Below are 23,713 nucleotides of genomic sequence, written 5' to 3'. Positions count from 1 at the left end.
AAAAGGATTGGGCCACTCGCTGCAATTATTTCTCTCGCATTTTACTTACTCGCACTTTATTTATCTCGTTACATCAAAACCCCCGAATATTTGTCTCGTGAGCATTTACGAGTGAAACCTTCATCGAAACTGCTTGTCAACACCTTCTGCTCCTCGTTGGGATCGACATTCTTACTTATCGAAGATACTACGATACACCCCCTATACTTGTGGGTCATCAAGAGGCCCGAGCTTCTCCTTCGTGGAGCTTGTGAAGTGGTTGTGGAGCTTGCCATCTCCGGAGCGGAGGAAAAGCTAACCATATGGAAAGGGCCATTATCCTTCGTGGGTGTGGTTCGGAGAATAGGGTGAGCCTTCGTGGCGCGGGGAATCCTTCGTGGACCTCCACTCCTCCAAACGTGGCGTACCTTCTTGCAAAGGAAGGGAACACAAGAATACATCCTCGTCTCCGCGTGCCTCGGTTATTTCTATACCCGAGCTCTCTTTCCTTGTGATAGCCATCGTGCTTGAAGTTCATATATCTTGCTATCACTTGTGCTACATATATCTTGTGCCTATCTTGCTTAGCTCCAGTTGTTATTGTTACACTTAGTTGAGCTTAGCATATCTAGGGTTTGTGCTTGTAAACTAAATGATAGTTTAATTCCGCATTCTTACAAGACAAATCCGTAAGAGTTTTTAATTGCCTATTCACCCCCCTCTAGGCGACATCTCGATCTTTCAATTGGTATCCCGCGCCCGCGCGTCCGGATGGGTCCAACCGGACAAAAACGCGGCCCAGCGCGCGGACCCATCCCAAAAACGGATGGCCGCGGTGTCCGGGACGACCCAAACCCGGTCCAAATCTGGGACGAGTTTGCGTGGCCGCGGACGCCGAAGGCTGGTCGCTCGCGTCCTCCCCTTGTCCGCCCCTGGCCCGCCTGTCTGTCTCCCAAAATGCACGGCAACGATTAGGATGCTCGCATATGGCGTTGCCGGTGATTTCGTAGATGAGTACACACGCATGAGTGAGTCTACCGGCTTGGAAGCGATGTACAGGTTCTGCAGAGCAGTGATCGGTTCGTTCGGAGAACAGTACCTCCGGCAACCTAATGCAGAGGACACAGCTCATCTATTGTCAATCAACGCTTCTAGGGGTTTCTCGGGATGCTTGGCAGCATAGATCGCATGCATCGGGAGTGGAAGAACTGCCCCTTTGGTTGGCAGGGGCATACAGCGGTCATTCTGAGGGGTGCATAGTCATTCTTGAAGCTGTTGCTTCACAGGATACATGGATTTGGCACTCATTCTTCGGAATGGTTGGCTCGCACAATGACATCAATGTGTTGCAGCGCTCTCCGGTGTCTGATAGGCTAGCGTACGGTCAGTCCCCTGATGTGAATTTTGACATCAATGGCCACCACTACACCAAGGGGTACTACCTTGCTGATGGTATATATCCACCTTGGGCTACACTCGTGAAGACAATCCGAAAACCCAACTCAGAGCAGGAGGCAAGGTTTGCCAAAGAGCAAGAGGCAGCCCGGAAAGATGTCGAGCGGGTGTTTGACATCCTCTAAGCTCGTTGGGCTATCGTCAGACACCTCGCGAGCACAGGATGTGCAAACTCTGTGGGAGGTGATGACCGCTTGTGTAATCATGCATAACATGATTGTTGAGGTAGAACGGGATGATTCACTCCATGATAATGACTGGGAGGACCAGGGAGAGTTGGTTACTCCTCAAGGTGGTCCGCATCATTCCAGGACATTCTTCATGCACACCATGAAATACGAGATCTAGCTGTACACAACCAGCTGCAGGCTGATTTGATCGAGCACGTATGGCAGCATGTAGACAACAATGCTGCAAACAGCAATGATGAAAGAAATCCGGAAGCCTAAAGCATTTGTATCTTTTTTCATTTTATTTGAATAATGTGTAATGTGGACAATGTAATGTGTAATAAATTTTGAGCATTTGAACTATTGTATATATTTTCTATAATTTATTTTGCATTTCTATAGTGAATTTACAAGAAAAACGTATCATACAGCGCCGCGACCCAAATCTGCCGCGTTGGGCGCGGCGCGCGAACCAAACGGACGCGCGGACGCGGGGCTCCGTCCGCGCGTCTGCTCGGCCACCCAAATGGCTATAAACGGATGGCCCAGCGCGTCCGTTTGGGTCGCCCCGTTGGAGATGCCCTTAGAACATACGTTCATGTTTATTATACAGAAATTTTAAATGTTTTATTTTATTTGCTATTTTTTCCAAATTTTCTATTGAAGCAGCATGTCCATGTATGTATGTACTGTATTTATTATAGAGTGTATACCCCGTGATTCAGGTGGTTTCTAGATTCCAGAACGAAACGCACGTTAATCAGACTACTGTTGGGCGATGGCTGCTCCCTTCCTAGCCTCAAGTTCAAGGGGAGCCTCTTCTTCCTCCCCCCTCACAGAAAAGCTTTCCCCAAAAATAGCAAGCTATGAAGCAACAAGGGACGGGAGGCTACTCCCCTTTCCACTTTTTTTCGTTTCCCGGCAGCCGTATCATGCCCAGGCTCGTGGATTGGTGGTGGCGAATTCCCCTCTACCGAAATTCCAACAATCGGAGGTCTTTCTTCCCCATACATCCAGTTCCTTTCCAGCCGGATCCAAGAACCGCAAATCCGACTGAATTTTTGGATTTCCCCGCTTCTTGCTGACATTTCTGTGGCTTAATCCGTATGCAGAGGCATCCAGGTCCATCATCAACAAGAAGCAATCCTGAGTGCGAGTATTATCTTGCCAAATTTGTGCCAACATTTTGTGCAAATCACCTCAATAATTTTTTGGTCCCAAGACCAGCACTTTGGAGAAGGGAATCAAGGGAGAAGCTGGGGCTGGATCCCCATTGGGGAGCAATGGCCGGTTGGGCGAGGAATTAGAGGCCGACTAAGCAAGCAGAACATATAGGATGAGGTGGCCGAGGAGCAGATTGAAATGGCTCCTCAGCGCATGCCTCATCTCTCTCCTCCTCCTCACGCCCACAGACTGTGATGGGCTGCAGCTCGTCGCCGCCATAAGGAAGAACTTATTTTGGCCACCAGCACCTCCCCGTCCATCTCTTCCAGACCGAATAGGCGATGAATTGGTAAGAATTGGAATTATTTTTGCTTGCATTGGTATGTGTACTTAGTACTTGTACTTTTGTAATATATATGTGTGCCATATTTGCGATATATTACTCATAATTGCATTGGTGATGACAATACTAATACTAATACCGCAAGTGCTAAAGGCACTAGTGTTGATTTCATGGCATGCTACACATGCCACTGATTTTTGCTTGGACTCATGGTATCTGGTCTTGCACTTCTTCACATGGAGTGGAATTTGTGTCCCAGGAGAATTGCATGTAGAATTACATCCAAGATTTACTCATATTTATTTATGATTCTACCACGGAACGTGACTACTTACCATAGTACAAGCAATGCCCTTCATCTATCATTATGAAACCAAGTGAAAATGACGAACAACTGATCAATAGCATTATGACCATATTTTCATCCTGTTGCTATTTTTTTCTTATTTTACTGCTCTGTTAAACCAAGTGAAAATGAAAACAACTGATCAGTAGCATTTTGACTATCATGTCTGTTCGCCCTAGTATTATTTTCTTATGTAATTGTTAATTATTCATGTTGTTCTAAGTCAAGTCCTCTATTTTCAGATGCTTCCTTGCAAATATTTATATGTTAGCCATATTTTCTTCTTTATAGATGAGACATATATACCTTCTCTAGAACCGTTAAATGTTCACTGTATGGTTCATGTTCGAAGTTAAAGTACAATATCCGCATTTTGACTAACTACTATTTCTCACGTATTGCATTACACAGGTGGAAAATTTATGGCTCAACTGTGATTTAGATAGGATAATCCTTCAAGAAGTTAAAAATCAATCCTATTACACCCTTCTATTCAACATCATCAGAAATTCCTACAGAACAAATTATAAGATCGAGGAAGGAATGATCACTTCTTTGTCGCATGAAGTTACCAATACTTTCCAGGACTGCTTAAGCAAGCATAATTCCATTTTGCCACATGGCGTCTCTGGGCATAGCCAGGTGGAGGAGAAGGACGCAGGAAGCTTATTATCAAATTCGAATAAATTCAAACAGCCTTTTGCATCGAAAATAAGATATCTACTCGACGGAACTTCAGCATCACATTTTACTTTTTCACCGCCTGCAAAAGAAGCAATCTGGAGCGCTTTGTCTTCCGAAGAAGAGTCTCGTCCACTGGTCACTAGCATAAAGAAGTCAGACGGAAAAAAGAAGAGCAAGGACAAAGACTCAGATTCATCCACTGTTGTCTTGGGTTTGGCAGTGGGCTGCGTAGCATTGGTGGCTCTTATTGTGTACTTTTGTGCTTGTCGTGGAGATGATTCAGCATCACCATATGATCTAGGCAGGGATGATAAACCACTCCTAGGTTTGACTGACCTAACAGGTGGTGCAGCTCACTTTTATTCAGTTTTCGTCCAATATGTTGCACAACATATTTACTTGTATCAACTCCTTTGCGTGCATCAGGTTCTTCCCGTAAGTCCAGCGCTACACCAATCGATGTCAGCAGGTTGGGGGCATTGTCACGAAGTTCATCCGAGATCCCGCAGTCGGAATTTGCGGTACCAATGAAGTTGCATACCGTACAACCATCTGCTAATAAGTTGAAGTCAGTAGGAGCGATGTCAATGAAGGCAGAACTAATGGAGCGGCACAGCAGGCTGAGCTCGCACGAGATAACAACCGTCGCTGGACGTCCGGCGGTCTCTACCCTAGCCGAGAAGGCCGCAGTTTCTTCTGCTACTAGTAACGCAGTTACACCTGCAGGTCCACCACCACCACCTCCTCCAGCTCTTCCTGGAAAGGCTCTTCCACCTCCGCCTCCTCCTCCTGCTCTTCCTGGGAAGGCTCCTCCACCTCCTCCTCCTGCACCTGGTGCACCTGCACCACCACCACCACCAGGAGCATCAGCAGCAGCAGCAGCACCACCACCACCACCGCCGCCAGGAGCAGCAGCAGCACCACCACCACCTCCGAAGCCATCCGGGCCTCCTGCTCCCGGACCACCACCACCTCCTGGTCCAAGAGCTGGAGCTGGAGCAGGACCTGGACCTCCACCTCCACCACTTAAAAAAGGTGGACCACCTGGAGGTGGACCCCCGCCACCAGCACTGCCGGGTGGTCCTAAAAAAGGTGGACCACCGCCGTTAAAGAAGCCAGGAGCGGCAGCTCCTGTTGCAGACTCTTCGAAAACAAAGTTGAAGCCCTTCTTCTGGGATAAGGTTGCTGCAAGTCCAGATCAAGCCATGGTGTGGGATCAACTTAAAGCCGGATCCTTCCAGTAAGCCAGCCAGTCCCTGGAGCTGTGTTATACTTGTTTGTTATTGTTTAGGCTTATGCTGCTGATGTTATTAATTGTATACCTCACTCAATTGCAGACTTGCTATTGCAATTAACTCTTCAATCGTATTAATCATTTGTAGGTTTAATGAGGAGATGATTGAAACTCTTTTTGGTTGCAACGCTGTTGACAAGAAAAGTAGCGATGGCAAAAAGGAGCCAGCAAAGGAAGCAACTCAATTTGTTAGGATCCTAGAGCCTAAAAAGGCACAGAATTTGGCAATATCACTGAAAGCACTCAGTGTTTCAGCTGCAGATGTGCGTACTGCAGTTACAGAAGGTAAAACCGATACACTGCGTTTTCACCTCAAAGTTTCCCTACACATGCACGTTGAAGTACCCAATTTGTATTTTGTTCTCCTGTATAAAGTCGATCACCTCTTTGATACATGAAGTGTTCTCCATGTCAAGGAGATTGAAACTAGATAGATCTTTCATTTGAATTATGCACTACAATTTACAATAAATTCTTGAATTCTTAGACCAATAATTGTGCGAGGGCCTAATTGCGCTTGTTTGTTCCCTTTGGTAATTGCATGCAGGGCATGAACTCCCCTCTGATTTGATACAAACATTGATACGGTGGATCCCAACTAGTGACGAGGAACTACGGCTTCGGCTGTACAATGGAGAGATGAGTCAGCTTGGTCAGGCCGAGCAATTCTTGAAGACCATCATTGAAATCCCATACATTTTCCAGCGCTTGGAGGTGTTACTTTTCATGGCCAGTTTGCCGGAAGAAGCCGGAAGTGTGAAGCAGTCATTTGAAACCCTAGAGGTAAAAGTTAAGCTTTAGCACATACCTCACTGTACTGATCAATGCACTAATTAAGATTTACTGGTCAATCAGATAGCATGCCAAGAGCTTAGGCACAGCCGTCTCTTCAAGAAGCTATTGGAGGCTGTACTTAAAACTGGCAACCGGATGAATGATGGCACCTTTCGAGGGGGAGCACAGGCGTTCAAACTGGACACCCTTCTGAAGTTGGCTGATGTCAAGGGCGTTGATGGCAAGACGACGCTCCTGCATTTCGTTGTCCAAGAGATCATCCGCTCGGAGGGTGTCCGTGCTGTGCGTGCCGCCAAGGAGCAGAACAGCAGCATCTCCAGCGTGAACAGCACGGATGATCTCACCGAGGATGTCGGCGAAGACACGGAACACTACAAGCAGCTGGGCCTCGCCTTGGTTTCCAACCTAGGGGAGGACCTCCAGAACGTCCGCAAGGCAGCGGTCCTGGATGCGGATGCGATGACCATCATGGTGGCGAGCCTCGGGCACAGGCTGGTGAAGGCGAACGAGTTCTTGAACACGAGCATGAAGAGCTTGGAGGAGGAGAGCGGGTTCCAGCGCAAGTTGGTCCAGTTCATAGAGCAGTCCCAGGTGCAGGTGACCCACCTGCTGGAGGAGGAGAAGAAGCTTCGCTCGCTGGTGCGCACCACCGTGGATTACTTCCACGGCAGCACTGGGAAGGACGAGGGCTTACGCCTGTTCGTCATCGTGCGTGATTTCCTGGTGATACTGGACAGGGTGTGCAGGGAGGTGAAAGAGGCGGCTGCCAAATTAGCCGCTGCTAACAAGAAAGAGGCAGCCGCCGCCAAAGCAGCGGCAGCCCCGACAGCACCGGCCACGAGGGGCAGGCAACCGTCCCAGACGTCCATGTCTTTCCGCGACCCTCGGCAACATCTGAAGCCTGCAATCCAAGGTCGGAGGGGAAAGGCACACAGCAGCTCCAGCTCATCTGATTCTGATGACTGACAGGCACCTAGCTACCCTAGACTAGCTACATCAATCATGGCCAGATATCAAATGGACGGCAATTGCATATGCAGGAAGGGTATGAGCACCATTGACCTCTACCATGTATGTTTGTATGTATCATTCTGTATTTCACGTCACACTTGCTGTTAGAGCGATGAGATGTGATGGCGGCATAGGTGTAGGCTAGTCAAGGAATGTGGATGGTGGTAGGTCAGTTCAATTGACTGCTTGTAATGCTACCTTTTCTGCTAGTCTTCCCACTAATACAGGTGTATATTTCTATGGCGATTTGCACTTCTGTTCCGTATGTGTAAGCCATATTTTGAACCATTGAGTAAGCTAATCCAAGTGCCTGGAGCAGTAGCCAGTGGACCAAGCTTGCTGTTTCAGTGGTGATCTGGGTTTCGGCAGCGGAAGCGGATTTTACCTCTGTGACAGCCTGCCAGCGCTAGATCGATGTCGCCGACGCCGAATCACCAGTATATAGGTCACGAGTTTATCTTTTTTTTTTTTAATGGAAGGCTGATTCCATTAAACTGAGTGCTCATCAGAGTCGCTGGACACAAAAAACTGTACAAAGTCGGGTATACCCTGGCCAGAAAATACTCTATATTCGTTCTGTTCCAGATTTACACCATGATTTGCAACTTGCAAGGGTATGGGCAGCTTGATTACAAGCTCTAGGGCAGTACATGAATTTTACAGTACTGAACTTTAGCCTATCTAGTGCTTTTATTTCTCTGAACATTGATCCGATTGCCGCCAGGTTCTGGTTTGTCTCCCTTTAGTGGTTGGACCAACAATTGTGAGTGTGTCTCAGTTTGGATACTGGAGACACCCCAAGCTGCTGCAGCTTTGACTCCTTGGAGACAACCTTCTGCCTCAGTGTGCCACGAGTTTATCACTAGACGGCCAAGCGCAAAATTTGATTTTAGCGTATAGGGCAGTGCATTCCGACTCGTCGCATCTCCAACGGGGGCAACGCATTTCGAACGTTCAAATTATCCGCGCGTATCCGTTTGCGTCGGCTCGCGGACGCCCATACCGGGGTATCCTCAATGACGGGGTATCCTCAATGACGGGGACGCATTTTTTTAGCACAGACACCGTCAACATCTATTAGAGCACGTCTCGTCCCTCCATATAGGCTTCGGCCAGCCGTTTTAGGGCCCATATGGAAAGCGCGACAGTAAAACAAAAGTATGTAGGGGTTAGGCGACGGGCACCTCCCAGTCACGATCCCTATACTAAAAAAATTAAAATTTTAAAATATAACACAATTCATAGAAATAGTACTCCCTCCGTCCCCAAAATGTAAGGCGCCTAAACTTTAGCCAAAAGTCAACATTTTCTAAGTTTGATTATAGTTTAGAAAAATACGAATATCTACAATATCAAATTGAAATTTTTGAAAAACAAGCATCCACCGATAGAGGCGAGCAGTCGGTGAAGACGAGCATCCTTGACGGGCGCGAAAGAAGAGGAGGAGGAAGACACGACAGCGCCGTTTCTTTTTAGCTGCTCCAAAAAGGTTCCGGTTTTCGTTTAGTGAGAGCATCTCCAGTCGCGTCCCCCAAACCGTCCCCCAAAACGCGCTGGATCGAGCGTTTGGGGGACGTCGTTCCCCAGTCGCGTCCCCCAAATGCCGCCCCGAAACATTAAAAATAATTTAAATAGATAGAAGAAACATCTTTACTAATATTCAAATCGGTTCAACATAAACAAATTACATATAAAACTTCGAAAAAACATAATTAAATTACATATAAATTATTTTAAACTACTTCTTCTTCTTCTTCGATGATGGCCCCGCCTCGTCGTCGTCATCATGGTGGCACTTCCTGCTCGTCACCTCTTCCGAAGAGGCGGTGTCGGCCGACACGTCGAAGGAACTAGTGTCCTCCTCGTCGTCGCTGGTGCTCGCCGGCTGCGCCTTGGCCTTGGCCTTCGCTTTCGCGTACACCTCCGCCTTCGCACGGGCCGCCGTCGCCTCCGCCTCCGCCTCCTCTGAACCTTCCTCCTACGCGTCCTCCTCCATGCCCAACCATTCCTCCTCGCTGTCAACTGCCGGCGGAGAATCGTCGCCGCTGCCGGGCGTCCGGGTTCTGTCCCACCAATGACGCCATCCAGCATACTTGCCCTCGCTGGAGGTGTCGGATGGAAGCTGGGAGATGTAGCTCATCGTCGCTAGAGGTGTCGGATGGAAGCTCAGATGAATGGCGGCCGGTTGAAGATCCGAAAGCGTCTACGTACGGGTCTTATTGAGCGCGGATGAACGGCGGCGTAGAAGTCAAAGAGAGCGGCGGTTGCTCTTCCGAGGAGTCTGCGCTCCATTCCGGCGGTTGGCGCGTCAGTCGATGCGGTTGCCAATGCGACGGTTCCCGGCAACTGCACCATCGCTACGTAGGCGGCGGTTGAGCATCCAAGCTGCTGACGCACCGGGTCCGCACCTCCTCGTCTCTCATTTCGTTGTGTCCGGCGTGTCCGGAGCGTCCCCTGTGTAGCGGAGACAGACTCAGGACGCCGAACACCGTATTGGATCGCGCCGGACAAAAAAAGACCTTTGGAGCGCGGGGCTGAAAATGTTTGGACGGTTCGGAGGACGCGACTGGAGATGCTATGAGAGGTGGGAAAGGCCGGTGAGCAGAGAAGGAGGCCTTGTTGTGTTTGGGCTTCCTCATTTCCATTTTCTCCAACCGCTGCTGCTGCTTCGTCCTCGTCTCCCTCCTCACCTCCACTCCACCTCGCATCGCAACCTCCATCCCCCACGCCCCCACTCCCCCCTCCGTCCACCGGCGTGCGCGCGGGAGCGAGCGCGATGGGGGGCAGCTCCAACACGACCACGACCACGAGCGGCGGCGGCGGCGGCGGCAAGGACAAGGACAAGGGCAAGGACGCCCCGGCGGCCTTCACGGAGGGCGAGAGGGTGCTCGCCTACCACGGGCCCCTCCTCTACGAGGCCAAGGTTGCCCTTCCCTTCCCTTACCCACCCTCCCCCTCCGATAATACTCCATTCCGGGTCTAGGGTTCGCGTGGCGACGGCCAAATGTTCACTGTGTCCACCTCGTTGGCCTGTTCAGTTGCGGCTAGGGTTTGGGCCGTCAGGGGAATATAGGGGGTTTAGGTCGTCCGAACCCAACGCCGTCGACATTGAATTGGTTGACACGGCATTACCCTCAGCCTGCGCCACCCCAGATTTCTGGGCATTGCAACCGATCTCCAGAACTGCTATCAACTGAGGCTAACAGATATGCACTATCCTTCTAGGCTAACTAGTTCTTGGGTATCGCGCATGTAGACAGGAGTCTGAGGCAGAAAAAAAAAGCGGGAAAAAGGGGGAAAAAGCGCCGCTTATGTGCGCTAAGCAGAAGGCCACCGCACCAGTTACGCTTAATGCTTTCTTGCACCTTGGATAATATGAATTGTATTGTTGGATTTAGTGGGGATAAGTTTGTGCAGTATATGCTTCTTTGCTACATACTTCTTGCTGGTGCCCTTTTGCTTGTTGAATATGTTGCTAATGGAGAAACTTTCTTCTTTCTTTTTTGGATCTGTGAAGGTTCAAAAAACTGAAAATCGGGAGGACGAGTGGCGATACTTCGTCCATTATCTTGTAAGTCTCCAAATCGCCATTCTATAACATCATAGTCACCCAAAAGCTTTATTCTCTTGCAGTTTTCAAACTGTTGGACACTCTTAAGAATGGATATTTAAAAAACAGATGTATTCTGTATCTATATAATTATTCAATGTAGGTCTTCTTTTCCTTCAGTCATGAAAATTCTCTCTTCCATTTTTTTTGTAGGGATGGAATAAGAAGTAAGTGCATACCACAGTGGCTGTTAGATAAGTCTTCCATATGCACTTAAAGTTAGCTATTATGCTCTTGTTCTTTCTATTGATGCATTAATTGAAGTGATGTTTCTAAGATCTCTAGTTATTTGGTAGCAACTTACTGAATAAGATTCTTATTTAATCAAGCAATTGGCATCAGCATTACATACAGCTGGCCATTCTATCACGAATTGTTCATCCCTCTACAACGGAGGTGTCCTACACTTAGGAAAAGCCAGACACATTATCACTGCGTTTGTTTTTAGCTCATGAAATAAAATCTGGTGCTGCACCTTGTGAAACTGTAATTGAAGTGATGTTTCTAAGATCTCTAGGTATCTGGTAGCAACTTGCTGAATATGATTTGGTGGGACTGTCCATCTTTGGGATTCCAGAATACTGAGTACCAACCTAGTTTTTATGAGGGTTGTGAAAGTATGCATGACCTTTTACTTTTCAGCACTGACTAAATCAGAGATACCCTTTTGCTTATCCAGATATTTTTTTTTCTCAAATACTGAGCTTTTTAAATTATGTTAACTATGGCCAGATACACTTGGATTGACAACGCGGACCAAAGTGAAAGTATATTAAAACAGAGTAGTTCAGTGAACATATGCAACTAATACTTTATTTGCTCATTATCACAGTCAACACCCTGGATTGTTTAACTTCTGCTTCATAAGGATGGCTAATGGTTCCATTCTTGGTCTCTTTGTTTTTTTATTACTCATTTTTGTTTCCAGATTTGTATTTATTTTGCAAAGTTCTTAGATTATGGTGATGAAGGCTGCTAGATAGGGTATTTTATGTCTAAGCTACTTAAGTGGTTCCTTGCACTTTGTATGGCTGAGTTTTGAGTGTCTCGGTGGGATTTGGAAAAATATTAAATCTATTTTTACAGCTGTGAATGAATCAGATCTGTTCAGCGATTGTGCCAATTGGAATTCTGCCTTGATGCTCGTGCCAGTTTCAAACTGTATACATTGTTCTCTGTTTATATGGAAATGTGAATCAGTGAATGAGCTTATGCAGTTGTTTGAGTGCATTGGTAAATAAATCATTTGCAGAAGTGGGTTCCAGTGTTAGTTGCTGACTCTTGTTAATGTAAATAACTAAAAGAAGTGACTTGCAGGGCCTGGCCATATATTGATAGCATTTTGTCTCCATATTATACTTGCACATGGCTATATTGTACTTCTAAATATTTTCATGAATCCCTGTTGAGTGCTTGTTCGTGTTATATTAATAAATTGCCATCACTGCAGTTACTTAGTTGTCTTTCCCTGCTTTCTATTCCTTAACATACACATTATTTCATCGTATTATTTTCAATGGTTATAGCTGGGATGAATGGGTCCCAAGTGATCGTTTATTGAAGTACACTGAGGAGAATATTCGCAAACAGCAAGAACTTACGAAGAACCAAGCAGTTGACAAAACCATCAAGACTGGGCGGGCAGCACAGAATAACCCCAAAGGCTCTAATGGTTAGTGGCATGTTGAATTAGGAGCATCATCTTGCACTACATTTGTAAGGAAAGGATTGCTGTAACTGAATTTCCTGATTAATGATGATCTAACAATGACTGATGGAACTCAAATTGCACCCTGGGTATCTTTTTTTTGAAGTAAACTATAATCCATTGCTGGAGTGATTTTGTGATCAGTGCTGAAACAGCTTCTAGTGATATATAACTATGTGATTGCTTATATATGCGTTAATTTAGCAATGAATATAGTGCACAATGATCTAATAGGTGTTAGTTGCTAGTGAGGGTGGCACATTAGTGCCTAGGCACGCTAGGTGACCCTTTTTCAGAACATTAACAAGGTGTATAGAAAGTTCATATCTTTGTCCTATTTATATAATTATGATGATTTTTTTTCTTGATTTTTTTCTTTGTAATTGGGTTATGTTCAGCAGATGCAAAAACAAATAAAGAGGACACTAAGGGTGTTGGTAAGTCTGCTGTTCCTTTTAACAAAAATTCTTGTAGCATCTATTTCTATTGTCCTATTCTATTGGCTAATGAAGTTGTATGTTCTCATATTCGCTCTGCTACTTATTTGTTTAATGTATTCTAATATCTTGCTATGTTGAAATTCCAGTCAAGGGGAAGAAACGGAAGAATCAGATTGGCAATGAGGTGGCTATCATTCCCAAACTTGTTACATTGATTGCTTTTTCCCATTAAGTTGATAGTCTGCATGCACTATCCATATTCAGTAGGATACTATAACCATGCATTTTCAGATACTAATCTTGAACTAATGTCATTTTCTGCCACTTCTTGCTTAATGCTAACATTTATTGATTATTTACTCTATTGTTTGGAAATTGGCACCATGGGCACTGGGCAGACACATGTTATTTGACATTCTTTTGTAATTTGCATAATGAAATATTCTGTATGTTACTTTAATTGATTAGAAGAGTGAGAATTATTATTTGCCAGTGCAGAGCACTTACATCTCTAGTGGATGGAAAAGAAAACCCCTAGGTTAATAATCATCAGAACTTTGGACACAGGTTGCATTTTTCTTCTTTACAAATGCTAATATATATTACCTCCGTTCCAAAATATAAGCCTTTCTAAAAAGGTTTATATTTTGGAACGGAGGTAGTACTTAACTAATGAGTGTAAATACAAGTTATAAGTGATTACCACGTCATTTATGATGTGCTGCTTCGCCATACTGGCTGCTGCTTCATGCAATAGTTTGTCCTCCAAATCGAAATTTAGACTGCTTAGTTACCAGCAACAATAGTCAGCATCTAAATGTGTAAAAAAAAGGAGTGCTGAGAGATTGTGTATGCTTGTTAAAGCTATTGCATGTACATGGCCTATATACAAAAATAAACACAGAAAATGCTACTTTGGTTGATTCAGGAAAAGGAAAGAAGGTCCTCAGAAAGTCTCCTAATGTCACAATTTCCTTTAACACTAAAGAAGCAACTGGTTGATGATTGGGAGTTTGTCACGCAGCTGGGTAAGGTATTCAATTCTTTGACCTCACTGCCTTTCCTGTATGTATATCAAAATTGCACTCCATCTTGCTTTCTTACATTAGCAGCTATAATATTGTTTTCAGTTGGCATAGAATTAGCATGTGCCAAAGAAAAAGAATAAAAATATGCCAATCGAAAGGGTATGTATCAACTAGGAGTAAGCCTTAGAATAAAATAATGAACGGCAGCTACCAACATTTTATTAGAAAAGAAATCATTATTTAGCTTCGCTTATCTGCCCTTCCACATAGTGAGCTGAACAACCTTGATCTGTACCATCCAAATGTGATCCGGTAGTTGATATTTGAGTTTCTATTTAAAGCATCATTCCTACCAGTTTTACAACAAGACTGAAAAAGGTCACATAGATAACTCAGGGTCTCAGGCTCACCCTTGTTGGGCAATGAGGCTCTGGGGCTGCGCTTGGCTTGGGAAGAATTTTTATTCTCAATTGAGTGAAAAGATCACATAGGGTAGGACTTAAATAGGACCAATCAACTCCAGTTGCAACTAATCCCATCTCATGCAATCCGACTATTCTGAGTTATTTTATTCTATTCCGTTTTACTTAAATAGTTTCCAAATGGAACTCTACCCTATCTGACTCAAGATTCCAATTGTATCCTTAAGAGGCACTGAACTTTTTTTCAACATCGTATGGCCCTCTGACTCGACTTCTTACTCTTGTGCAAGTTGTAGTTACTGGCCTTCTTTGGTCCCTGGCGCAGATATGTGCACCATAAAGAGAGTATCTTTTCCACTTGCTTTAGAAAACAGCTTGTCCTCAAGCTAGAAATCTTTAACAGTGGTAGAAATCCTGCACCATCATCCATGAATCCCATTGGAGGATGATATGGTTCACTGCACTATACCTGGACTTCAAATGTTAGTTGCTAGAAAGATGTCATGCTGCCATCCATTGTCAGCATGCAGAGGTTAAGTTTGTCACCCTCATCATTTTTTTTGGTCATAAACGTGAGAGCAGTTCCTGTATATTTGTGAGCTGAATCTATTCTCTGATGTTACTTGATGACCTCACCTTAAGCATTTCCCCTTGTCCTGCAGCTTGTAAAACTACCTCGATCTCCCACTGTCGATGATATTCTAAAGAAGTATTTGGAGCATCGGATAAAGAAGGATAACAAGTCAGTAATCTATGTTATGAATTCTGGTTTATTTCCCATTTTTGTTTCAAGTAAATTTGTGACTGTAATAGTTCACTGGAATTGTGAGGTCCCTTGAACATGCCATCTTTTTACTATGCAACGACATAACCGCATAGCTAAAGCATCAGTGCCATATTAATTGATGATTCAGTTACTATCAGGGAATTTTCATACAGTGTTGGATATGATATTTGGCCGGATTAGTTTTGAAGGGATAAAAGCAAGCATATTTCTAGTTTCTACGTAACATACCAACTAGAAATATACACATACCTGGTTTTTGCTTGCGATGTGTGCACCATGGCGTGCATGCACATGCTTGGGATGGTAACAGTTTATGAGGCTTTCCTGGAACTCATCCCATTTGAACATTTCATGTGTACTTGTAGTATGGGCTGGTGTGTTCTGTTTCCCTGATTGTGATTGTTATTTCTATGCAGCATTAAATGTTCGAATTGTTTTACTCGTATACCATGACAGGAAGGAAAAACATCAATTGGCCTTTTAATTTTGCATTTTTGCCGGATTAATCTGCTAATTTACCATCAGTTTGGTGAGGTTTCCAACTAGTTAATCTAATCAACAACAGTTATGATATTTATTCTTATTGCTAACTGAAAATTTTGAAATTCTGTTCCTGTGCAATATTGGTTAGGTTTCATTTAATTGAGAGCCAAAGCTATTGTCAATCATTGATTTGTTTTGTTTTGTTTTGTTTGAGTTCTTTATGCTCAGTACCAAGCATTGCTTTCTTCACAACTCTATTAAAGCTTTATCACCTTATGTAGAATAAGTGACTCTTATGCTGAGATTACGAGAGGATTACGCTGTTACTTTGACAAAGCATTGCCTGCAATGCTTTTATATAAGAAAGAACAAAAGCAGTATAAAGAAGAAATTAAAGGCGACGTTTCACCTTCGTCTGTATATGGAGCCGAGCATCTACTGCGGTTGTTCGGTATGCTCAATTATCCACTGCATGAAGCTGTCTTGTGTTTTTGATCTATCCTTTCCTACAATTCCTCAGTTTGATATGCTTGATAAGAGTTCTGGACCAGTTATATTTGATTTTATCTTATTAATTTATTTCTCTTGATCCGATGTACTATTGTGCAGTTGTAGCATTCACTACCTTTGGTTTGTCAATATAGTTTTCCTGTTACCTGGACATGCTGATTGTCACTTTGTGAGAACACTGTTACCAGTCTCTGAAAGGGTTAATTTTACCACTTTACAGTGAAATTGCCAGAGCTACTGGCTTCTGTGAATATGGAAGAAGACGCACTCAACAAATTACAGCAGAAATTGTTGGACATTCTCAAGTATGCAAGTCTTTCTTGTTACTCCTATTTTGTGCTTTCCTCTGGTAGAACAATCACACTTGCAACAAATGTTTTTGTTTGTAATCATTCAACTATTTATGGCATATTCCCTGCTGATAGTTTGCTTGATTGAGTCCAAAACGGTTTTTGTTGCAACTAGTTATGGCACATTCTCATTTCTCAAGTATGCTAGTCTTTCCTGTTACTCCTAGTTATGGCATATTCCCTGCTGATAGTTTGCTTGATTGAGTCCAAAACGGTTTTGCTGAACACATGGATGAATTTTGTCAGGTTTCTGCAGAAGAACCAGGTTGCATTCTTCCTTTCTGTGTACGATGGTGATTCGAAAGGTGCGGATGCTGTAAAAGGCAAATAGGAGGAAATGATAGTATCTGTATGTTGTATAACCATCTTCTGCTGGATTTGCTTTCATATGTATGTCATGGAAGTGTGTGACTGTTGACCGCCGCACTGCTCGCTAATTAAATGTAGCTGACCTGCAAGCAAAATCTTGTGCGTACTCTGTGTGTAAATTGATGTAGCTGTAGTGCCAATGTTTCTTTTTTTTACAATTTTCGCTGAATTTACTACTCTCTCTGATCATATGAATTCTCGCTAATATGGATGTATTTAGACACATTTTAGTTGAGTAATATGGATCTAAGGGAGTAGGAGTTTTCTTCTGTGAATTACTTGGCATACAGTCATAGTCTAAAATAGACGGCTATCTCATTTAGCCGCAATTTTTTTAGAGGTTATAAAAGGTTATAGCTGGGTTATAGCGGGCTATACCATTTAGCCTTTTTTTCAAAAAAATGGAAATCTTTCAGTCACATCTTTACCGAAAGAAGAGGAAAACTATGACTCAAACATGATTCGTGATGCAACTTATTCAAGTATTCAATTATTCAACATACAAGTTTTATCTAATCATATTGAACGCAAATTCCAAAAATAAGAAATAAAAAAGAAAAGAGAAGAGAAATTTTAAATACGGCAGGTTTAGCGGCTAAATTGGAGGCTAATTAGGGGCTAAATAGGGCTATAGTCGGCTATTAGCGGTTTTTCCTCATTTAGCCTATAAGGGCATGTACATTGCAAAGCACTTGAGCAGACGCTTAAAAACTAGAAATCCCGATCTGCACTAGCGTCTAGCGCTAGGACCCCTATTTTGCATGCGTTTCTCAAGCGTCTGGCTCCAATTTTTGCGTCGATGTCAAATTAACGGTCGGGAATATCATGGGAACTGCGAAAACAGCCAAGATTTCTTTCCTATTGCCTCTCTCTTAGCGCTCGCGTTGTATCTGCCTAAATGGTATTGCCGCAACGGGCAGGTTTCCCGAAAGCCTATAGCTCCGCTATAGCCGGCTATTGAAAACTTTACATACAGTACAGGTACTATTTTAAGATTAGGCAGCGAAACACATGGAGTAATTAACAAGCAATCCATTAAGGTACAACATGGATTTGACCATTTGCCACACTTTCATTTGCAATTAGATTATTTGTCACACCCTGTGTCCGTGAGACATGTTCACCAAAATATGAAAACGAAATATACAATAGACCAGTTTTGACATATGCGGGACGGCACAAAAAAGTGAGTGTAGCATAGTAACCAACAGCCCACGGACGACAGCAACGCTACAGCCGACGTGAATCGTCGTAGCTCTCGTAGACGTTCGTTCGGGCACGTACGTACGGGTGGCCGGTCCGGTGGACGGTGGTGGTTTAGACGACGGCCGGGAAGGGGCTGAGCCGCGGCGAGGCGTGGAGCAGCAGCGGGTGCTTGCGCGCGCACACCAGCCCGTCGGCCTCCTCCATGTCTATCACGGCCGGCTGCTTCGCCTCGCCGTCGCCGGGGACGACGGTCCAGTCGAAGCACTGGATGAGCGCGGCCACCACGCCGGGCACGGACTGCAGCGCGAGCCCCATGCCGGGGCACCCGCGCCGCCCGCTCCCGAACGGCAGGTACTGGAAGTTCTGCCCGCGCGGGTCCATCCCTTCGTTGCCGCCGCCGGCCATGAACCGCTCCGGCCGGAACTCCTCCGGAGATTCCCAGTAGGCCGGGTCGCGGCCGATGGCCCACAAGTTGATGAACACCGCCGTCCCGGCCGGCACCGTGAAGCTTCCGCCGCCGGCAACCAGCTCCATCTCCTCTGTCGACTGCCGGTGCGCGATCGGCGCCGCCGGGCGCAGACGCAGCGTCTCCTTGTACGCCGCCATCAGGTACGGGAGGCTCGCCACGTCGCCCTCGCCGGCGATCCTGTCGCGGCCGACGACGGCGTCGATCTCGGCGCGGACCTTGCGGAGGCACTCCGGGTGGTTCATCAGCTCCGCGACCATCCACTCGACCATCGCCGCCGACGTGTCGGAGCCGGCCGTCACCACGTCCTGCATTATCCACATGCATGCACAGGTTACGTACGTACGTACGTACAGGAGAAGAGTTAAATTCATTTCATTATTCATCCACGACAAGAAGAGGACAGTTATATAGTATAGCTGAAAGCAGGCTGATCGTACGATGAAGAAGGCTTTGATCTTCTCCCTGGTGAGCGTGACCTCCGCGGCCATGTCGTCCTCCATCTTGTCCAGCAGGATGTCGAGCAAGTCCTTGCCGGTGACCGGCGTGGACGCCGCCTTCTTGTTGTTCTCCGCGGCCGGGTCCTCCCGCATCCTCCTGGCCTCGCGGGCCTCCTCCTTGTGCCTGATCATGTCCTCCATGAGCGCGTCGAAGCGGCGGTGCACGTCGGCGGCCCGGCGGCCGAGGCCCTGGAGGTCCCACCCCCGGCACACGGCGATGTAGTCCTCGACGTTGAACGCGCCCACCAGCTCCGCCACCGCCTTCACCAGCACCTGCGCCTCGTCCGTGATGCTGGCGGGCACCGTGCTGGCCATCATCCTGATGATGGACGTGTTGGACAGCCGGATGAGCGCGCTGGTGAGGTCCACCACCGACGACGAAGACGACGACGAAGCCAGCAGAACGCTCTGTAGCATGGACACGAGGCCGGCGCGGCGGATGGGGCGGAGCTGGTCGACGGTGCGGGGCCCGAGGAGCTCGGACATGCAGAGCCGCTTCATGAAGCGCCAGTGCGGGCTGTAGGGCGCGAAGGCGAAGCCGTCGGAGCCGTACGCGAACTGCCGGGCCACGGCCGTGAGCGGCCGCTCCGAGATCTTGCCCTCGTGGCTCCGGATGAGCTCGCTGGCGACGGCGGCGGAGCTGGCCACGACGCAGTGGGTGGAGCCGAGCCGGACGTGCATGAGCGGGCCCAGCCGCGCCGCCAGGTCGCGGAAGGTGCGGTGCACCGGCGGGCGCACCAGGTGGAGGTGCCCGATCACCGGCAGGCTCCACGGGCTCGGCGGGAGCCGCTTCCGGCGGCCGCTGCCTCTGCTCACGGCGGCGACGAGGAGGAGGATAACGGTGGCCAGCGCGACCGCGAGGAGGGAGGCCATTGCTGGGTCCTGCTGAAGCAGAAGCTGCTCCATTCTGGACGACGCCATTCCCACACCTCTGGATTTGCATGCTTGTACTGCTAGTGATTGTATATATAAAACGAGGGTACGTAAGTATTGGGTCATCATGAGCAAAGCTTCGTCCTTGGAGAAGCTCAATCCGTTGCTGGTGGTGTAGCTTGCTTGAGTGGGTGTACGTCGTGCACCGCAGTGTGCATGCGTCCTACCCTACGAGGGTAGGTTGGATGGACGCAGATCCGAGCATCCACGTCGCCCACTGTGCGTGAACCGCACATCTGTCACAGATCCTTCCAAATCCATGGAGATGAGTCCAATTGGAATGTTTTCGGACGCATACGTGCTGTCACGGTCGAACGTTCGTGTCTGTGGTCGTGTACGTGTGAGAGCAAGTGTAATCCGGCTGCAGGTGAAGTTTTGTACACCGTCGCTTTTAGCAGCGAGATTGCATGCATGCATGGTGCCATTTCAGTGAATATATACGGAGTGTTAGAAAACGCAAATACGACCTGCGACCTGCAGTTGAGCTCTCAGTGCTTCCTACACGCGCGCGGTAGCTGGAAGGTATGGTCCGAGAAGATGAGGTGTGCCAGGAAATACATAACTCTAGTCAGAACAGAACGTTTGCGTTCAACTGAATGTTTTCATGGCATTACTAACCTCTTTACGGAACCATAAAGGAAAAAAGTCACCTATTTCAGAAAAAAAATCAGGTCAATCGTGCATTCTAGTTTCGCGTATTCATTTAAAGATGCTATTATTGTTACTGGATATTTACAACTCTTTATTAGGTGTATATGTGTAGTATATGTTGCATAAAGTGTCTATATATGTTCGAACTGGCAGACTCTAGGCATGCCCATGCCAGGTTTCTTAGCCCTTGGATGGATACCCGCAGTTAATCATATCACATTGCATACATTAGTCTATGATGGATATAATTTGCAGCATTGGTGATTTTTTCTTTAGGTACATCACTGATGAATATATGAAGACCATAAGAAGGAAATTGTTTGCCGTATATGTTGCATAAGGTTCCTATGTACATGTCCAAGTTAGCAGAATCTAGTTCCGTGTATGTCACGATTTTTAGCTTTTGGAGCAATAACCTTAGTTATTTCCATCATATTATATATGTGTGCCTATGATGGATATAATTCGTAGTGCCGATGAATCTTTTTAGATACATCATTGATGAATATGTGCTGGATAGGTTAAGTCAAAGTATATTGCGTTAACACGCCCGTCCTAGGCACACAAATCATGAATATTTTAACCGAGGACATTTAATTATTTTAAATACTGGATTTATAAAAAAAAAACTCGGATGATTTCACCCTGGCCACCCACATGTCGACTGTTGCACTAACACAAGAACATAGTCCCATGATAAAAATAAGGAAAATTGTACGTTATGAGAGCATAAGCCATGGTTGAATGTGCAAATTTAGATTTTGTATTGCAACTTTAGACAAATAAATATGTATATGTTTTTTATACTACAAGTTAGGGTGCAACCATTCAGATTTTGGTCTGGCGCGCCACGCAAGTCACCTCGGTGTTCTGGGTTCATCATGTGTGGGGCTCATGATTTAAATCAAAAGTGGCATTTTTGTTTGTACAATTTTAGTAGCGTAGAACTTCCCATGTTCGGTTTTATGTGTTGAGAATGATATTAGAGCACATAGACATACTATAGTGGAATGGATTGATATCGATTTTTCATATTGAGATTGATCCTCCTATTCTTTGTGAATATTTTTCCCTTTTGAGACTTTGTCCCAAATATTTAGGCAGAAATGTTCTCCTCAGATGTCCTTTGTGTATTTTCCAGGTTTACCCTGACTAAAATTTTCTATTTATACAAGCCACTTGATCGAAGTTTCGGTTATCAGAATTATGCTTACCCTAATTCTTGTGAAAAAAAATGGATTATCCACTACCGAAAACAGCATAGCTTCCGAGTGCCGAATAATTTGTCGAGTGTATTTTTACATACACTCGACAAAGACACCCTACGCGGAGTGCAAGGGAAAAAGTTGCCGACTATCCACGGCAGTCGGGTAAACATGTGTGAGTCTGGTGATGTCTTCTCATAAAAAGAACGTGGACCGCTCCAAGCGAGATCGGTTGTATTAGTGACTACCAAGTAAGCAACAATAACTTCTTTTAAAGACCGGGTTTGCTTTTAATTTTTGGGGGATTTAAATGAGATGTTGGGTCCGACAACTCCAGTTAACATAATATTGTGTACTTTTTTACATTATTTTTGTATTTCCAAACTATACAACTCCACGAGGAAAACATGTAAATAATATATGCTACTTCACACTTGCACACTAATATGCAATTGGACATTCATGACCACTTTAATTTATGTGGTAATGAGCTATTCCACAATAGCAAATTTCACTATACAAATATCATACTAATGCGCAATTGCACATTATTGTGCAATTACATATAATTGTGCAATTGCTTATGATTCGATGATGTTACATGTTTGATTACAATTCATGTTGACTGCAATTTACGTATATTTTGTGCAATTGCATAATATATACTAGCGAACCCTACATCACTAGTACATATCAGACCTTCAAGTCCCCATATGGCACACCGAAGTACTTTTCCGTGTGGTGCGGAACAATGTAGACACCGAATAATTTGAATCATGTGTGCACAGTCCGGTCACTCCTCTGTGCGGTTACAACGCACAAGTGACAAGCATGGTCCATTTAAAAGTAATTATCAACGGATACATCGACCATGGCCAAATGGTTAGAAAGGTCGTGCATCGTGTGTAAACCTTTGTAACATTTCCGTAGTGTGCTCGTCTCATTTTCTTCTACCCATCCCAGACGGCTATAAGTTAAAAGTCATGTGTACAACTTTCACAATGTCGCCTTGTGGTATTCTGTCACGCATGTGGCTTCTTTGCCTTCCTCTCGTGTTCCACATATGTGTTGCCAACGGCTCGGCTTCCTCAGCCCGTGTTACATAAAGCCCCTAACCACCGCCCTCTTGGAACACACGACTACTATAGTAGGCACACAACACTTCGACATGGTTCACATCAAGAAGACTGCTCGCCTCTCTTGCATTTGACAGTGCCCGTCGGCGCAACGTCACCATGTTGAGAAGTCGCCTCCGGACTCCGGTGGCGAAGGAGGGACAAGCATCAACGATCACGGAGGAGGAGCAGCCCCTCTAGTGCACTGACCATGAAGTCGGCTCCTCGTACTCCGGTGGGTCCTCCAAATATGACGAAGTAGAAAGGAATTCGGAGGATGATGAAGACGTGGTGACTGCGACAGAGGAAGTCGAGTCACCGCAACTTGAATAGTGGGTACTGGCTGAGTAGCAGTATGAGGAAGAGGATGAGACGATGCTCGAGGAGCAAGAGGTGTTGTTGGCACCCTTCGCGTACAAACGTGAGGAAGATAGATAGCACGTAGTGATGACTAGCAAGATCGTCGCTGCCAACGATGCCGAGGCATCTACCTCCGGTGTAGCGGCAACCATGTCCACCAGCCACAACGATATCATCGACATATCCGGCGACGAGGAGGATATTTAGGACGTTGCTATATATTAGTAGTTAAATGTTTTAGATGTCCCTTTGTTGTCTTTTAATTTATAAATATATATATATATATTAAGAAGATCGTTAATGAAGAAAATCGATAGTTTTAATATCGG

At 45.6% G+C, this 23,713-nt stretch overlaps 3 protein-coding genes across 4 annotated transcripts; 2 read left to right on the top strand and 1 right to left on the bottom strand.

The window, feature by feature from the left end:
• Window positions 1–2,426: 2,426 nt before the first annotated feature.
• On the top strand, window positions 2,427–7,481 carry LOC124676210 (formin-like protein 18). The gene is made up of 7 exons (XM_047212281.1): window positions 2,427–2,598; window positions 2,717–3,117; window positions 3,869–4,484; window positions 4,568–5,381; window positions 5,524–5,720; window positions 5,983–6,218; window positions 6,291–7,481. The coding sequence occupies exons 2-7, from the start codon at window positions 2,941–2,943 to the stop codon at window positions 7,194–7,196; spliced, it is 2,946 nt and encodes a 981-aa protein (XP_047068237.1). The 5' UTR covers window positions 2,427–2,598; window positions 2,717–2,940; the 3' UTR covers window positions 7,197–7,481.
• Window positions 7,482–10,002: 2,521 nt separating this feature from the next.
• Window positions 10,003–17,171, top strand: LOC124676409 (protein MRG1-like). 2 transcript variants are annotated; one of them, XM_047212479.1, is made up of 11 exons: window positions 10,003–10,164; window positions 10,759–10,812; window positions 11,005–11,018; window positions 12,378–12,523; window positions 12,961–12,996; window positions 13,146–13,183; window positions 13,928–14,032; window positions 15,112–15,191; window positions 16,001–16,170; window positions 16,450–16,534; window positions 16,826–17,171. In XM_047212479.1, the coding sequence occupies exons 1-11, from the start codon at window positions 10,018–10,020 to the stop codon at window positions 16,908–16,910; spliced, it is 960 nt and encodes a 319-aa protein (XP_047068435.1). In that variant the 5' UTR covers window positions 10,003–10,017; the 3' UTR covers window positions 16,911–17,171. The 2 variants fall into 2 exon arrangements, with proteins under 2 accessions (XP_047068435.1, XP_047068434.1); XM_047212478.1 differs by having other exon boundaries at window positions 12,958–12,996.
• An 832-nt stretch (window positions 17,172–18,003) lies between these two features.
• On the bottom strand, window positions 18,004–20,044 carry LOC124677445 (cytochrome P450 93G1-like). The gene is made up of 2 exons (XM_047213433.1): window positions 19,061–20,044; window positions 18,004–18,928 (listed from the first exon to the last, which is right to left on the bottom strand). The coding sequence occupies exons 1-2, from the start codon at window positions 20,039–20,041 to the stop codon at window positions 18,266–18,268; spliced, it is 1,644 nt and encodes a 547-aa protein (XP_047069389.1). The 5' UTR covers window positions 20,042–20,044; the 3' UTR covers window positions 18,004–18,265.
• Window positions 20,045–23,713: the final 3,669 nt, after the last annotated feature.

Source organism: Lolium rigidum, chromosome 7 (genome assembly GCF_022539505.1).
Source record: "Lolium rigidum isolate FL_2022 chromosome 7, APGP_CSIRO_Lrig_0.1, whole genome shotgun sequence".
In the NCBI taxonomy this organism is placed as follows: Eukaryota; Viridiplantae; Streptophyta; class Magnoliopsida; order Poales; family Poaceae; genus Lolium; species Lolium rigidum.
The sequence above is the reverse complement of the archived record's forward strand: the minus strand, read 5'-3'. Positions and strand labels throughout refer to the sequence as shown.

Coding starts and splice junctions, on each gene's coding strand:
- LOC124676210 (XM_047212281.1), top strand. CDS start 2,941: ATGAGGTGGCCGAGGAGCAGATTGAAATGGCTCCTCAGCGCATGCCTC. Junction 3,118..3,868: donor ACCGAATAGGCGATGAATTG/GTAAGAATTGGA, acceptor TGCATTACACAG/GTGGAAAATTTATGGCTCAA. Junction 5,382..5,523: donor CTTAAAGCCGGATCCTTCCA/GTAAGCCAGCCA, acceptor AATCATTTGTAG/GTTTAATGAGGAGATGATTG.
- LOC124676409 (XM_047212478.1), top strand. CDS start 10,018: ATGGGGGGCAGCTCCAACACGACCACGACCACGAGCGGCGGCGGCGGC. Junction 13,184..13,927: donor AGAATCAGATTGGCAATGAG/GTGGCTATCATT, acceptor TGGTTGATTCAG/GAAAAGGAAAGAAGGTCCTC. Junction 15,192..16,000: donor CGGATAAAGAAGGATAACAA/GTCAGTAATCTA, acceptor CACCTTATGTAG/AATAAGTGACTCTTATGCTG.
- LOC124677445 (XM_047213433.1), bottom strand. CDS start 20,041: ATGGCGTCGTCCAGAATGGAGCAGCTTCTGCTTCAGCAGGACCCAGCA. Junction 18,929..19,060: donor AGATCAAAGCCTTCTTCATC/GTACGATCAGCC, acceptor TGGATAATGCAG/GACGTGGTGACGGCCGGCTC.